The following is a 17,853-nucleotide window of genomic DNA, read 5'->3' as shown; positions in this document are numbered from 1 at the left end:
TAATGAAGGCGGGTGAACGGCATCAGATCAACCAATGATTAACTAGTTCTCTAAAATAGGTCAAAGGTGAATCTTGTGAACCTTCATTTAGCAACAGAGCAAAACACAGAATTACAATTTCTGAAAATGGATTAAACAACTAAGAAATGAACAGACACAATTACAGTACAGCAAAAGTGTAAATTCTGTCTGGTCTCTTGCAATCAATATAAATCAAATATGCAATCAAATAAATACATTTGTGCTTCTGATATTCATATGTACCATACAGAAGAAATTCAACTTTGTGCATTTGCAATCAGTGCAATCCGTCATACAGACAACATGACTAACCATTTTGATGATCTGATTGTGAACAATGACAAAGACACTTTTCATTCAGGTGGGAATGAGATACTTTGAGAGATGTACTAAGGATTTAGAAAAAAGTACAGGCTTTTGCAAGAAATCCAATGTTTTGTGCTGTTTGTACACATTGTTTTGAGAATGCACTTACTGGTTTGCAAATCTTAAGGATGATTTGATAAATGCTCCAAAGCAACAGAGAAAAAACTGTCCCTTGTTATATAGGCTTACCCAATTTACGGGCCTAAATTCAGCCAACGTGAATAAATTGAGCAAACTGGTTGCAAGGAAAAACCTATTGTGCTGAGGATAATGCAGAAAATGTTGTGTAATGTGATACTTTAGAAAGGAGTTGGGTAAAAAAAAAAAAAAGTAGTTTTAAATAAAGCGTTTATCCTAATTCATCTCAAGAATGAGACTAAGAGTTTTGGTAGCTTATGTGACAAGAGAACAGTCTACTAAATACCTTATCATTCAGGGTTTTTTTGTTAACTTCTATTGCATATAAGCCTGTACCTTTTTAATAACCACAGCACTTTATGGTGTGTGAGCAGGCTAAGCTTCAAAAGGCTCAGAAAGAATGACAGCTGGGTTTGTCAGCTCCAGATCACTGACCATCAGAGGTGTGGGGTTTCCTCCAAACTCCAAAGGGTACTTTCTCACCTTCAGTCTGCATAAGCAAAGCGCGGGAACGATACCCCCCTGTGCTCTTGACCTCTGCTGATTTCAATTGTTAATTTGTTTTTTCTCTTTCGAAGAAGATTATTCATTAAACTCAACAGTGGCCAGCCAGAGTGTGAAGTTTGACGTTTAACACGGGACCCAAGTTGTGTTCTGAGACGTCTCTGCCTAGACAGTTTACCGCATTATCCCAAGACAAAAAATATACAATGAATAATAATAAAAAAATAGAACAGAGATATGTGTTTATGTTTTTAATGAAGAAAACGCACACGTAATCAATATATCTACAGCAACAATGAAATATTTACACATCTGTCTACAATAATAAGATACTTCCTAGAAATACTCATCAGAACAGTGTCGTCTTAATTTAGCTTATACAAAAAATATATTTAAATACGCTACAAAGATGCTGATGTTGCAGTGTTGTTAGGTTGACACCAAGGCTGTTTCACCAATGAAGAGCTTTTCAGATCTGTTACAGACACTTCTTATTCCCAGCTAAAATCTCACATACATGACCAGTCTTTCTACATAATCCGCACTAACAGCTACACAGGGTTCTGCTGCATTACATCTTACTGCTATGGTTCAGGGATCTGTCAGAGTCTACCAGGGTCTCCATACTGATTTGGAATAGAAAGCAGTGGGCAGATTATTGTGGGCGTCCCGACTGTCTACGTGACTGTGCTCAGTGTCGGTCTCGTCGAGGTCCGAGCACAGATCATCGCTCGACATGCTGGATGGGGAGGGGGAAAGATCTGAAGGTCTGCTGGTGGCACTTCCTTCACGTGGGGACATCACAGCGTGCATGCCCTCGCTTGCCCAAGCGCCACCGTTCACACAGTCTCCCATCAAATCGGAGAGCAGATCATGGACGCGATCTTCGTCATTCAGAGGCATACACTCCAGCAGATGGTTGAGCAGGTCGGCCGCGATGGTGGCGTCGATGCCTGGACAGCTGGATACGAACGTATGCACTTCATGCATACACTGGATATAACCGGCAGCGAAGCGTTCACTCGCCTCACGGTTCATGCTGTCAGCCGCTGGAGAAACAAACAAACACATGAGGGTCGTGATCCCATGGTTGACCAACCGTTTGGCTTAGATGTATGAGCTAAAATCCACGACTCACCTTTCGCTCTGTTTTGAAGAATACTTTCCACGTGCTTCACAGTCATTTCCAGCACTTCGGCGTTCTCCATCTTTGTCTGCGCCTGAGGATGACACAAAGCGTTATAGCAGTTATGTGCCCGTTGCATGCCGAGAAACAGCTGTCATCTTATGTGTAGGCGTCAAAGTTGGAAAAAGTAACTGAGGCAACTTACGTCTGAGTCGCTCAGGAGCAGCCGCAGCTCCTGCAAACTTTCATTAATCCGGGCGCGTCTCTTCTTCTCCACCAAGGGCTTTCTCGTCTGCACAGATGTAACATTACAAACCATAAGCAATGCTGTACAGACCAACGAAGATAGTGATGACCATCACACAGAAATGCTCGTACCTTTCTGTCTCCTTTAATCCCGAAATAGTCATCTTCAGACTTGCTGTTGCGGGAAACAGGGGCCATATTGCTGCTGGGTTTCCGAGAGAGAGAGAGAGAGAGAGAGAGAGAGAGAGAGAGAGAATGAGAGAGAGAGTGAGAGAGAGAGCGCTCCGAGCAAGCACGCAGTGCCGTTACGACTCCTGAATGGAGGGCAGATGGCTGGCGAGCGCAGTCTGAAACAAAGGTCTACACACGGTGCTAACAAGCGAGGCGGGTATTGTGCAAAAAGTGAGCGACCAACGGGTGCATTTATGGGGCCTAATTTACATGTGAATGGAGAGCGGAGTGCGCGAGAGAGCTGACGGAGAGCTCGCGCAGAAAAAGAGCCAATCAACTGCGGCGCCTTTGTCTCGCCTTCGGGAAGCAGCCCGCCCTGAACAGTGTGCAGTGGAGGAGAACCAACCATTCCGTTTACTGTCCCACATCAGCACTCTGTTCCCTCATACAGAACTACGTTTTATTCAAACAAACAAACAAACAAACAAAAAAAGAAGAATATATTGCTACTACTACTACTGATAATAATAATAACAATACTATCACTACTACTATATATAATTCACTAATGGTAATACTAAAACTATTAATACTATTACAACTACTGTTACTACTACTACTACTACTACTACTACTACTAATAATAATAATAATAATAATAATAATAATAATAATTGATGTTATCCAGTAATGGCATATACAAATGACATACATACATATGACATTACTGGATAACATCAATTATTATTATTATGTGTGTGTGTGTGTGTGTGTGTTATAATATAGGATGTTTTATATATATATATATATATATATATATATATATATATATATATATATATATATATATATATATGGCCTGGTAATTATTTGAGAAAGGCAAACATCTGTACTGAAAGACTTTGTAAATGATAAATCAGATCATCAGAACATAAATAAACCCCAGTGAAAATGAATGATGATATTTCCTTTTAATACCCTTTAATGAGCCATCCACATGTTTATCTGCTATAAATGTCTTTTTCAGTTAAATTCAAATATTCAATGCATTTTTAATGATTTTATATCGAACAGTTATATCCATCCCGCTGTTAAACTACCCACCCATCCATGCTGTGAAAAAGTATTTGCCCTACTTATTTATTTATGCCCTGTATTTTGCATATTTGTCGCACTTTAATGGTTCAGTTCATTAAACTAATTTTAATATTACACAAAAATAAAATACATACAAAATAATTTTTTTGGAAAGCTGAGTTAAATTTCATCGGCCACACCCAGGCCTGATTGCTGCATTACTGCCACACCTGCTGAATCATAAAATCACTTAAATATAACCTGTCTAACAAAGTTAGGTGTGCTTAAAGGTCTCAAAAAGCAACAAAAGAAATTCAAGAACAGATGAGGAAAAAAAAAATTCACACGTATCTGTCTGCAAAGTTATTTCTAAGCCTTTGGGATGCCAGAAAACCATGATGAGAGCCATTATCCACAAATGGAGAAAACATGGAAAAGTGGTGAACCTTGCAAGGAGTGCTGGCTTACCAGAATTACTACAAGAGCACAACAACAACTCAAACAGGAGCTCATTAAAGAAGAAACCAAGAACAACATCTAAAGAGCTGGAGGCTTTATTTGCCTCAGTTAAGATCAGTGTTCATAATTTAACAATAAGAAAGAGATTGGGCTAAAATAGCATCCATGGAAGAGTTCAAAGGCAAAAGCCACTGCTGACCAAAAAGAAAAAAAAAAAAAGGCTTGTTTCACATTTGCCAAATAATATCTTGATTTTGACTTGGACAAATATTCTGTGGACCAATGAAACAAAGTTTAATTTTTTGGAGGGTATGCATACCGTGACATTTGGCATAAAGTAACACAGCATTTCATATAAACAAAATGTATATTTATCATATTAACAGTCAAACATGGTGGTAGAAGTGTGATGGTTTAAGGAAGCTTTGCAGCTTCAGGACCTGGATGACTTGTCATAATTGATGGAAACATGAATTCTGCACTGTACCAGAAAATCCTAAAGGACAATGTCTGGCCATTAATTCATGACCATAAGCTCAAGTGTACTTGGGTTATGCAGCCGGACAATGATCCAAAACACACCAGCAAATTAACCTCTGAATGCCTAAAAAATAAATAAAATAAAAAATTAACAAGTGGCCTAATCCAAATCCAAATGTAAATCCGATTGGGATGCTGGCTTTTCATGATCAAAAACCCTCCAACGTGGATAAATTAAAACAAGTGGGAAATTTCTCCACAGGATGTCCACATTGCCAGTTATCATAAATGCTTTATTGCAGTTGTTGTCACCAAGTGTGGCACAACCAGTTATCAGGTTTAAGGGGCAATTACTTTTTCACATAGGCCCAGCAGGTCTGGACAGATTTTTTCCCCCTTAATAAATACAATTATTAAAAAACTGCATTTTGTATTTAGTCGGGTTATCTTTGTGTAATATTAGTTTGCTTGTTGATCTGAATCATTAAAAGGTCACAAGTGTCTATCTAGCTGTGATATATGATCTATCCATGAATTAATAAATCTATCTATCTATCTATCTATCTATCTATCTATCTATCTATCTATCTATCTATCTATCTATCTATCTATCTATCTATCTGTCTGTCTGTCTGTCTGTCTGCTTGTTTATTTTTATTTGAAGTATGAAACTCGCGCCCTCTGCTGGACATTCCGTGTAAGTCTTCATGTCAGGAGACGCAGTTAAGCAGCTTTCGAGGACAGCCTATTTATACACAGGCTGTGATGTAAAAAGCCTGATTATTATGCTGACGTAATCAAATAAACGGGGTGGCTTGAAGATTAGCAAGTGTTATCAAGATGCTAATTTGTGATGAATCCACTTCCATGTTGCTCACGTCGAAGACTACAGGACATTACTGAGTATAGAAGTGTGTACTACCGTCATGAACAGTTCTCCTCTCAGTATCAGAGCAGTCTATGTGGTTTGGGACGTGACGTGTTTCTGGCAGGATGTTTATCAGACATTCACAAAGCAAATTTGTATAGAAACCAGGATTGTAGACGAAAATATTAATGTATGTGTGTTTGTGTGTTTTTTTTTGGGGGGGGGGGGTGCATATGATATTCTAATAGCAATATCAAATCTAGACATGTTCATTTTCTGTGTTCAGGGGTTTTCAGTTTCATCCCAAAGGACAGGATTAGAGCCAAATAAAGGCATTTGAGAGGGAAGGGAAGAAATGAATCAGGTTGCATCAGCTGAGTTTTGTACTGTGTTTTGTATTTGTCACAACACCCAGGTTTGGTTTATTATTCCACCAGACATCATATTCATCATGTAAAGTAACCGACTGATTCTTTTCCGACCACATCACAGAGATGGATCATTATATTGCATTTAAGCGGCCTGTTCAATAAAAATGCAACGTGTTTTAAACTCTAGTTTTCTGATCAGATGAATGATGAAGGATCATGGATCCCCACACATCGTCAAAGCGGTCATACATTACAATAAATCCATATAAGTAGAATGCCATGTCAGGTTATTTTTTGACTTCCGGAAGACTGATGCAAATCTGAGTGCGTCGTTCATCGTAAAAGCCCAAAATAAGTATCGGAAGGCGCAGCCATTTCAGGAGCATTTCAAATTAAAAGCCTTTGAGCTTCAAGTCCAACACCAACACATTCATTATGCTGCTAAAGGCTTTAAAGAGAGTTATATGTGGAAGAGTTAAATTGTAGAATAATTTACAATAAAAAAAATATAATAATCGTATCTATCTATCTATCTATCTATCTATCTATCTATCTATCTATCTATCTATCTATCTATCTATCTATCTGATCTATATAGATTTACAGTATAGAATTATATATAAAAAAAGTAGTTTTCCTTCTCCTTTTCATTTTTCTTCTTTCTTCTCCTCTTATATTATTATTATTATTATTATTATTATTATTATTATTATTATTGTTGTTGTTGTTGTTGTTGTTGTTTGTTGTATATTATACTGTAAAATTCATAATCTTAACAATGGACATTGTCCCAAAGCAGCTTTGCAGAAATAAATAGATTACAAATCTACATTTTAAATGTATACATTATTCTCCAAGTTTATACCTAATGAGAAAACCAGTGGTGACTGTGGCAAGGAAAAACTTCATGAGAAGGCATGAGGGAGAAACCTTGGGAGGATCCCCATCCTTATCTGGGTGACACAGATTACATGATAACAGGAACGTGCGACTTTAAATGCTTAAAATGTACGATGTGTTGGTCTTTAGTTTATTAAGATCTCTAGAACATTCTTGTTGAAAAATGGACTCAAATAAACGTTTGGGAGAAATTCGTATTACATGTCAATGACTGTGTTTATATAGCATAACACTGTTTTTCCTTGTTTCTTTTCATAAAAATGTGTAATCTTGGAAACTTTTGTAAAGTTGTAATATAATTAATCATGTTAATGATTCTTCCAACATAAAATATAATTGGAATGAAAATAGTCCACCAACCAAAATATCCACAGCTGTAGCAATTACTGTATTTAATGTCCGGTACTGTATATTGTATAAGACATTACTTTTTTATAAGATAACTCAATTCAGATAACTCATTCAATTTAGATTTATATAGCACTTTTTGTCTTAAAGCATCTTCACAAGACAATATGAACAAGAAGACTTGAAAGAATCCAAACTCAAATGGGAACTCATTCTCTTTTCCATGGCATTATATAGGGGAAATATAATTCCCTACACCTTACCAATTGTATACTATATTGTTAAAGAGTACTGAGAGGATGTTGAAAGAACTTCAAGACTTCACGATCTTTTATGGTTAAAACAAAAGTTATTGGGTGAAAGTTTACAGTATTAGTATATTAATGATCAAATGATGAACATGTGAGCTTTGGTCATAAAGTGTTTTTGGTAAATGTGATCTTTAGATTATCCATATGGGACCATTTCTAGCAGGAGAGAATGAGTTTCAGAAAGTACAGATAGCTCTGAGTACATGTAGAGCTTCAGTATGGATCAGACAGGTTCAGTGGGCTGAAGGTGTCAAGATCAGTCTCGTGGTAACATGTGCAGCGTGACAGAGTACATTTTAACATTTTAAGAAACATAACATTTTGTTAATCTGTGAGAGAATATTTTCAGCTGTTTAACTTGCAATTCAGTCACAGAATGTGCTCAGTTAATGTCACAAGCTATTAGCGCCTGTCCTTTTCTTACTGCACATGCTTATGTTGGGAAACGTTTTTAAACACAATATTTTTTAGCACTAAGTTCTTCAATTAACTGATAACAAATCAAATGTAATGTTTTAAACCTATCCAAATTAATATATGACTGTTAAATGGAATGCTTTATTAAATAACTCTGGGGTTTGGAAAAAAAAGTTTGCACGGATGCTGAAGAATATTGAATATTGGTGTATGATTAAAATGGAACCTCAGATGTGAGCAGAAAATCAACTGTGTGGTAAAGCACATCATCAAATTTAAGTGATTTCTAGTTTTCCGTGCTTTTGTTTATAACATTTCACTATGTTGTGATTTGTTGTATTTTGGCATCAACTCTTAACCATGGAAATGATATCATTTCAGGATGAATTACGAGTTACAGAATACGAGTTTAAGTTTGAATGTTTATTTTAAAATTCCAGAGTTTAGCATCTCCATCTTTGCATTTCTGATGATTCTGCTCATAACCCTGAAGACTATGGTTGACTGACCCTTGGAATGAAATTCAAATGGAACCAAGATTACAAACTTTTCCATTTTAATCTATTAAACTTGTGTTGTAGATGATTTATTTCCTCTTTTTTGAAATATTGAAACTCAAATATATTTTCATATATATCAACTGTTTAACTATTCGCATAGACAACAGTTCAACTATTCGAATAGACTTCTATTCAACTATGCAAATAGACAACCGTTTAGCTATTCGAATGAGTACCAAATGCTGTAACAAGCTACTTTTCTGCACATCCTGCACAATAAATTTTACCAACAATTCCCCCCCAAAAAACAAAAAACTGTACAATAGATAACTGTGTACTGAACACTGTAGCAGGCTATATAAATGATTCAACTATTCGAATAGACAGCTGTTCAACCATACCAATAGGCAACTATTCAACTATTCGAATAGGCAACTATTTAACTATTCGAATATGTACTAAACTCTGTAACTCTGAAGCAGGCTACATTCCAGCACATCTGGAACTGACTCTTTCCCACTCTTGCAGTGAACCGGTATTTATAGGCGCTGTTTATTTATAGACGGAGCGCGTTGATTGGACGACTCTTAGTCTGAAGCAGACCGGAAGTCGGGAATTCCCTTTAAAGTGCGCGCGCTGTTGAAGCAGGCTCACATCAAGCGCATCGCAGCCTGGTGGTGTATCAGCAAACAGACCGAAACCTGCGAGACAGAGAAGGAGAACAAGGAGAAGATGGTGAAGATCTCCTTTCAGCCCGTATCGGTGCAGAAGCCTGAAAAGCAGCGAGATGAAGGAAAAGAGGAAATTCTCATGTCTTACTCTCAAGTGAGTTTCTTCTTCTTCTTTAATTATTCCCTTATATATAATATTTTATTTTGTATAATTAAATTACATTTTATTAGTAAATATATTATTGTAAAAAAGTGTTTTTTTGTTTACATGAAATTGAAGAATACATCTTAAACAATTAATAGGGAATATTAATAGTATATTATGTAGGCTCCAGTGAAACCATATATATATATATATATATATATATATATATATATATATATATATATATATATATATGATTTATAGAACACAAAGGAATGTAGTGACAGAATGATCCAATGGTTGGTGTTTAAAGTGATGAATATTGCTTACACTTGCAGTAATGGTGCAAATGTTAAAAGTATGGACAATAAAATAAAAAAGTCAGGACACACTGTAATTTTGCATTTCTGCAGGGAGGGTGGAGGTGACCGATCCTTCAGAGCACTTTGCTGAGTCTGCCCTTACACCATTGTTAGTTTGTAGAAAGCAGTTACAGTATAATATGGTTATGAGCAAAGAAAACCAGTATTAAAATGGAGAGTGTTATTCTGACATCATAATTTAATATGTGAATTTGGGTGCCGAAGTAACCGAATTAAATGTGAGTAGAACTCGCAACTTTTTTTGTTTGTTTGTTTGATCAATTAGTTATGGGTTATACAGCAGAAATTACGATGTGAATGATAAGTGCTCCTGTAATGGTTTTCTCAAAGCTCAATTGGATGCTTATCATCTGATATTCTTCTGAAACAGGTTTTTTTTAAACACTGGGTCTATTGACAGTACATGACATGAATCAATGGGTATAAAAGACCGTCTTTATTTAGTCTGCATTTGGGATAATATTATATGTTCACTATTCTCCTCAGGATGTCAAGATACTAAGGTAAAAAATTGGATGGCAATAAATCTAGAGCCAATATTATGTTTATAGTCTGTTCTCAAATTTGGTCGAATAAAGAGAGCATGAATGACTTTAGCACAACATTAATAAAATGCTTGTAAAAAAACAGAAGCGAGATCCCACTCATGCCCGTGCAGAATGTCCTCCATCCAAGATCATCTTTAATGACTAAAAAAAAGTCGATACCGATATAAAATACAGTATATGGCTAAAAAAAACGCAGCTGCGTCACACGTTTGCTCTGTCAGCAGGTCCGTTGGACTTTCTATACCATTGCCATGGTGAGTACAGTCAGCGTGGGCTGAAGCCAGAACGGCATCCTTGGCAGGCTTGCCTGAGAGACTGGAGGCGTTCACACCTCCTGACTCCTTGAGATGTAGCATGACTAATTCCTTGGCATTCATGAAGAGAAATTGCTGAGAGAAACCAAGAATATGTGCTACTAGAGCCTATCTGATTGGCTGCTAGAGAGGTGTCATCATGGTCTAAAGATGGTCTTGTGATCGCAGAGTCGTAATCATGAGCCACGATGTGCATAAATATATGAATGACTAAGATTAGGACGAGAAAACGGTTTGTTAGTGACACTAATTAGAAAGGCCCTGAATTCTGCATGAGATCGAGTTGCCCAAACGTGTTCCAGTGGGGGTATAGGATACTTGTGTTGCATCTGTTCATTCAAATTTCACTTGGAAAAAAATACTTGAACTCAGCAGGCAAAATGGCTAAATCGATTCTTCTTTCTTCCAGCCGGATGAACTGGTCCTCCCTCTCAGGCCTAAGAAGTCTTCAATAAGTGGCCTCTGGTGTCTGATCCCTGGCTTGGTGATTTTCATGTCTGGCCTGATCATGGTGTCGGTCTATGTGTATCGCTACTATTTCACTCCTCAGGTGAGACATTAATAAAGATAGTGTCATGTTATATAATATTAACACTGCTCTTAAACTATTAAGTGAAATGGAACTGATGAGTAGTATGACTGTATGAGAGAGCTTTCTTTGTGCACAGAACACAAAGATGCAAAATCTAGGCCACATTCAGTGTCTGATGAGTCACATGCCCTGTCAATCATTATCCTTAATTCTTTACTGCCTTTTATTATTTATTAGCAATATCTTTCTATCCTGTTCTTTATGCATTCTTTTTTGAGACATGTTCCAAATTCGATCTTCACACAGATCCCTGAGGACAGTCTGTTCCACTGTCGGGTGATGTATGATGACTCCCTTTACGCACCGTTGCTAGGGAGACAGGAGCTGCAAGAGAATGTCGGCATCTACTTGGAGGAAAATTATGAGCAGATCAATGTTCCTGTGCCCAACTTTGGAGGAAGCGATCCAGCTGACATCATCCACGACTTCCACCGGGTATGCAGGGAATATCCTAGCCTTTTGCACTCCATCTCAATGTCTATATAATAATGGCAGTGAAATTTGCTCTGATTGTCTGAAATGAAGTAACAGTCTGTTTCTAAAAAGTTGTAAAGTGCTGTCACTTTATTGTCAGTATACTCTGAACTCTCTGAATAACACGGGCATTGATGAGACTTAAGAACCGGGGGAATGCATTAGATACTTTCATTTAGTTGTTGCTTATTGTGTCTTTTTTTTCTCATCTACACAGGGCCTCACAGCATATTACGACATTGCGTTGGATAAGTGCTATGTTGTCGAGCTCAACACCACCATTGTCATGCCGCCCAGAAACCTGTGGGAGCTACTTATTAATATCAAGGTAAAATGATCTCTCATTCTATGAGTCACATCTTCTGTCATACTCTATATATTTACTTTTATATAGGCATTTTATGATAAATGTGTCAGAGCCTAGAGGAAATGATCAAGGAAAGAAAAATGCACACGGCTCTCATTGTGCATGGAATGTGATCTAGTACAAACAACGAAAAAAAGAGGGCAAATTCTAGGTCTTACAATCTGGGTCAGTCTTTTAGGCTGTTGTAGTTGAACATTGATTGAAAAAATATGAACAGGAAGCTCATTGAGCATTTTATTGGTAAAGCAGGTAACAATCTTAAAGCTAAAATCCCAACAGTTCATCTTTTTTTGTAATTAGTAATATCAGAATGTGTATGTGTTGTGCAGAGGGACATGTACTTGCCACAGACCTACATGATTCAGGAAGAGATGATGGTGACAGGCCGGGTGAAGAACATGCGTCAGCTCGGCCCCTTTATCCACCGCCTGTGTTATGGCAAAGAGACTTACCGGCTGAAACGCCGCAACTCTCGCAGACGTGAGTCCGCCTACTTAGACTTTCTTACACTTTTTTTTTGATTGCCTATTGGACTTTAGTACTCTCTCCTTCCTTTGCCCTTTCCACTCATTTATTCATTACCAGTTTTTTAACATCCACTAGCCATTATCTAGGTGCATAGTTTAAGGGGGAATATCAGCATTACCAGAATTCCAGAATATTTTACAAATATTAACATAAGAAACTGTTATTTAATAACTAGTATTATGTAATATGTAGAAGATGACCACTTAGGACTATTGAACTCAGGCCCACACAACAACCCTTCCTGTTTGACATTTCTTTTATTTCTGAACTGTGATCACCATGAAAACCTTTAGAGAAACTCCAGAAGATTATTCATTGTACCGTTAAACTTTATCATTTTATAAGCCTGCAAACCCTTGTACGTCACAAAGAGTCTGCCTCCGCTGTAGTGGCAGTGGAGGAAACCTGGAGCTGATATTCGTGTAGGCTGGTGCTACGTAGTTCTCGCGTGCGTGTGTAGGATGCACTAATACTGTGATCCACTGTGTGATTAATCCATGTGTGGATGATTCACCAGCCGAGAGTACGCCAACCAGCTCCAAGTAGGGTAGGTGCACGGGAGGAGGAAGTGATGCAGTCGATGAAGTGTAGGCGTTGGTTTATAGGGAATTCTCCTTCTTTTCAGAAATTATATCGTATTGACAGAATGACGCCTTTGGCTAGACAGCATTTGTACTGAATGTGTAGGCCTGAAATACCTTGTCTAAAATGAGCACAAGTGTTGAATAACGCTGGAGGTTTAAATGAGTTGTTACCAATTAGGCCTTAATACTAATCTACTGTTCATTACAACAGTAGATATTTTTTCCCCCACACCTAAACATAATGTTTGTTTATTGTAGATCATATTTTTTGCAAACATTTAACTTTTGACTTTGTGTATCCTGTTTAGGTATTGACAAACGACATACCAGGAAGTGTCACAGCATCCGTCATTTTGAGAACACATTTGTGATAGAGACGCTGATCTGTGACCGGGCCTGAAATGTCAGCCACAGCATCTTCCCAACTTAACTGAGCAGATCCCAAAACCTGTTCCTCTGCGTTTAGCTTTTATTGCACTTTATAGCACATCTACTCTGTACATACTGTGTTAGGCATCATGATTTTTTTTGTTTTGTTTGTTTGTTTTTTTTGTTTCAAAATTAGTTTGTGATCAATCAGAACTATGTTTTATTTATATATAAATAAAATATTATATAATTATATTATAAATTATATATATAATATAATAATTGCCTTAGAGTTGGTGGCTGTTCTTGTTGTCTTGGTTAAACATTTTGAACTGTATATATTGGTATTTACATTAAATAAATGTGTAGGATTTTACATTGAATAACTGATCGTTCTGAGAAATGCAAGCACATTTGAAAATTTTTCTGACAGTATTGACATAATTTTTGTGTGAGACTATGGCATGCACTATGCACTGACTTTATTTTCTTTGGTTGTTTGTCAGTTGGTGAAGGTTATTTTGCCGATAAGCCTGATAACCCGTTCACTACTGTTTCCTTATGTGAAATAAGAAATCCAGATTTAGAAAATTGTCTTAATGCCAAAAAGTATACCTCATGTTTTAGAAATATATGAGTTAATTACTTTTAATTTAATTAAGACACTGTTTTCATTTTTCCCAAAGTAACTTAAGCAATAGAGTTTTCTTATCTTGGATTTCATATTTTAACATCAGACATTTTCGTATTCAGTTAATGAACTTTGTATGTTTTTGTCTCTTTGTGACATATTTGTGAATAAAGTTTATAAAAAAAAAAAAAACGACTTCCACATCTGAGTTAAACTGATGCCTGCTTTTTTCTCTTTTTGACTTTTCATTAGAAGTGTGTATTCATTATACAAGTGCTGCTCTATTACCATTATATAATGGATTTTTGTCTGACTTTTCTTTTAACATACCCACTTCAAGGATGCTTTAAGGTAATGTGATGAAGGCTGTTATTTAGCAAAATTTCATGTCAAAGCCTTAGTACATCTTTCTTTGCATGCTCTTTTTTCATAAACATTTTATTCAGTAAAAGCCTTTTTTTCTATGACAAAATAATGCACTGTTTAAGGAGTTAATGCCCTATCACCTCCTTCCTCAATGTACATTATTGCTTGTAATATAACTAAATAAACTACTGAAAATAAATGGGGCCACTGTTTCTTACATAATTATGGATTATACATGTGTATTTCCTTATGTTTGGTATGCAGCGATTTGATAATTATTTGTCACATAAGCAATGATTTCACATTAACAACCTTACTATTAAGCCACATTATTCATTTCCAGGGGCAGTAACCACCTGGATACTTTCTTTCATGCATTGCAGCGCATGTTGAGACACTTATTAAACACCCTAACACCTATAAAATAAAAACTATTGCAGTATTTGCGATAAATAATGTTATTATTGTCACAGTTAGTTCCTGTAGTAACCCTAAGAGACCCTCAAGATAATTCATGGTTCATATAGAAGTACTGATACCCATGTTATTAACATTCTATTTTATCTTTTTAACTGCCAGGAGTGGTGAATATCACAACAGTAACATTTGTTATAATTTCATGAAAAAACAGCTCACCTTCAGGTTTTCCTGGAATGTGCTGAAAGTTTAAAAGGCCACACAAACCCTGATCTGGCCTTTTCCTGTCCACACACATGGCCACTCAGGTGTTTGTTCATTTATTCATTATTTATCCCGAAATGAGATGGCTGCTACTAATGTTTGGTAGATCTTCTGCTGTGTGACATCTATCTCTTGCTAATGATTCAGAATGCAGCTGCAAAATTTAGTTTTCAACCTCCCCAAGCTCTTCCACATTACCCCATTGCTGTGTTTCCTCCGCCAGCTCTTTTAGCTGCTCACTACAAATTCAAATCATTAATCCATGCCTACAACGCCAGCCATAGACCATTAGCCCCCGTGAGTCACATATCACATCTTGTTTTGCACTACACTTCTTTTAAGCTTCTAGCACAGCTTGGCTGAAGCCTCCAACCCTCAAAGACATGCATCAAGACTCTTCACGAGATATACACTACTCAACCAAACAAAAATGATTATCCTCACACCTCATTATCATTATTATCCTCATGCCTCATTTCAAGTCATTTCAGCATGCAGACCCTATAAACAAATAATGTTTTTTCATTTTGCACCATTCTGTATGTGAACACACTGTTGTGTGAACATTTCAAGAGATCAGCAGTTTCTGAAATTCTTAAACCAGCCCATCATATATCAACATCTAGTCCCATTTCACATGAATCTCAGAGATCACACATTTTCTTCATGATGTGTAAACTTTAACTGAAGTTTTTGACCTGCATCTACATGACGTTTTTTAAAAGAAATATTAACAGTGCATTTTGTTATTTCCACAGAGGGCAAACATAGAAGGGAGTATAAGGACAAAAGACATTAAGAGGTAGCCTATGACTGATTATAATATATAATAATATAATATAAATGTCTCTAGAGTTTACATAGAATGGTGTGAAGTACAGGAAACATCGAGCAAGCAGCGGTTCAGTGGGCGGAAAATTTTTTTTGTTAAAAGAGGTCAGAAAAGCTAGATTGGTTTAAAGCATAAACAGATATCACACAGGCCTATGTTTCCGAGTCTGTGGCTGCAGAACAAAATTAACAACTGGAAGCATACATATAATATGTTGCTAAACTATGCAGACACCTGATTTTTACACCTGTATGTGAGCCCTTCTCACTTGGCTGAAGTCACACTATCTACAATTCTGGAGTGTTATGGTAGCCTTCCGCAGGATCCAAGGTGTACAAATTTCTTTCAACATGACAATACATTAATGTCCACAAAACAGCATGGTCTGCTAAGGCTGGCATGGAAGAACTCCAGTGATCTTCACACAGCCCTAATCTCAGCTCTACTGAACACCCCTGGGATAAATAAATTCCATTTGCATAATTTAATGCAGACCCTGTCTAGAAAAGTAGAGGCTTTAATAGCACCAGAAGGTATGGATATATGCCTGTTTTATAGAGTGTCCAGATGTTTTGGACACATAGTGTACATCATAAGAGAACTTCAAACAAACATGGGACAACCATCCCTCTTTGAACTAAGACATACATAATTCCTAACCTATTATTCTGATCATAGTGTTTACCCATTGAACAAATTCTTTGAACAGAGCAGCTACTTCATAGGGTTAAAGATTTGCCAGTGCCCAAGGTTAGGTCAAATGGTAGACTTTCAATTCATGCCTATGATACCTTTTTTTTCCATTTTTTTTTTAAAGCAAATTGCCTTTATTGCACCATGCATAGAGCAATGTCATAAGACTTTACCTTAACATCACCAATGTGCTTGAAATTGAGTGTAAACATAATACTTTGGAGGAGGGCTGGCCCAGTGTGTTTTTGGCCTGCAGCAAGGCATGCAATCTGGAAAAGTCTAAAAAATCTCAGTAGTCAGAGCCAAACTCAGTGGTAAACAGTAGTAAAGAGCATTATTCTGGAGAAAAAACCCACGCTGCTAGGATAGAGTCACAGTCCTACTACTCAACCGACAGCAGGGAATGAATCTTGTTAAAATGCTCAGCTGATAAATTTGGGTCCTATTTATTTATTTAAACATATTTCTAGATTAAACATGTTGGAGGCAAATCCACTCTAACACATGAACGCATATTAGCAGAATTCAGGTGACCTTGCATGCTCGATAAAGTAGAACACAGCATGAATAGGGAAAAAAACTCAACATAGCTAGTGAAATTTATTCACAGGGCCACTAGTCAGGGTACTGTAGAACTGTTCCAACATGCTTCGGAAGTCCAATTCTGAACAGATGGAGTACAATATGGTGAGGGAAAACCACACACCCATGCTTGCACAACTCATCTACAGGCCCAAGGTTGGTCAGATGGCAGTCAGTGTGACAAAACTCAGCAAACTAAGAGAAACTGCACTGGTGATGAACTGATGGGTGAGTGAAATACTGTGAAAAACAGTTATACTGTTGTTATTATTATACAATAATTTCTAGATAACTGTGGGTACAGGGCTTTTTGGGTGACAAAATGCATTGCTTTTGCAGCAAACACATCTTTTATAGCTATGCCCCAAATGATTTACCTTGGTCCCATCAGCCCATAACCCACATGGTTTGGGCAGGCATGGATTCTTCTATCTAGCCACTCTACCCAATAGCCCAAGCATGTAAATAATACAAGAGGTTGTTGCAGGGGTGCAACTGCACATTTGCTAAGGGGTATGCAAACCTATGGTTGGTGTCCCCCTCACTCTCCCAAAAAACAGGGGTAAATCAAAAAATAAATATACTATATACAATGGTGCCCCCTATGTGTTCACCATTGCATTGCATATACAATATGCACCATTGCTTTGCATATACAATATGCATTGCATATACAGTGGAACCTCAATACTCGACAGTTCGCGACTTTTCATTTGGAACCGAACTAATAGTAATTCGCAAGAAGCTGCGAGTGGCCTCGAAAGTTTGGAGTAGCATTTCAAAACAGAGT

At 37.1% G+C, this 17,853-nt stretch overlaps 2 protein-coding genes across 2 annotated transcripts; one reads left to right on the top strand and one right to left on the bottom strand.

The window, feature by feature from the left end:
• Nucleotides 1–1,265: 1,265 nt before the first annotated feature.
• On the bottom strand, nt 1,266–2,895 carry hes6 (hes family bHLH transcription factor 6). Its single transcript, XM_046876758.1, has 4 exons — nt 2,534–2,895; nt 2,361–2,447; nt 2,168–2,249; nt 1,266–2,078 (listed from the first exon to the last, which is right to left on the bottom strand). The coding sequence occupies exons 1-4, from the start codon at nt 2,597–2,599 to the stop codon at nt 1,639–1,641; spliced, it is 675 nt and encodes a 224-aa protein (XP_046732714.1). The 5' UTR covers nt 2,600–2,895; the 3' UTR covers nt 1,266–1,638.
• A 6,056-nt stretch (nt 2,896–8,951) lies between these two features.
• Nucleotides 8,952–14,474, top strand: itm2cb (integral membrane protein 2Cb). Its single transcript, XM_046875800.1, has 6 exons — nt 8,952–9,128; nt 10,774–10,914; nt 11,203–11,391; nt 11,648–11,758; nt 12,127–12,277; nt 13,218–14,474. The coding sequence occupies exons 1-6, from the start codon at nt 9,036–9,038 to the stop codon at nt 13,307–13,309; spliced, it is 777 nt and encodes a 258-aa protein (XP_046731756.1). The 5' UTR covers nt 8,952–9,035; the 3' UTR covers nt 13,310–14,474.
• Nucleotides 14,475–17,853: the final 3,379 nt, after the last annotated feature.

This window comes from Silurus meridionalis, chromosome 20, assembly GCF_014805685.1.
Source record: "Silurus meridionalis isolate SWU-2019-XX chromosome 20, ASM1480568v1, whole genome shotgun sequence".
Classification (NCBI taxonomy): Eukaryota; Metazoa; Chordata; class Actinopteri; order Siluriformes; family Siluridae; genus Silurus; species Silurus meridionalis.
This window is presented reverse-complemented; position numbering and strand designations above follow the sequence as displayed.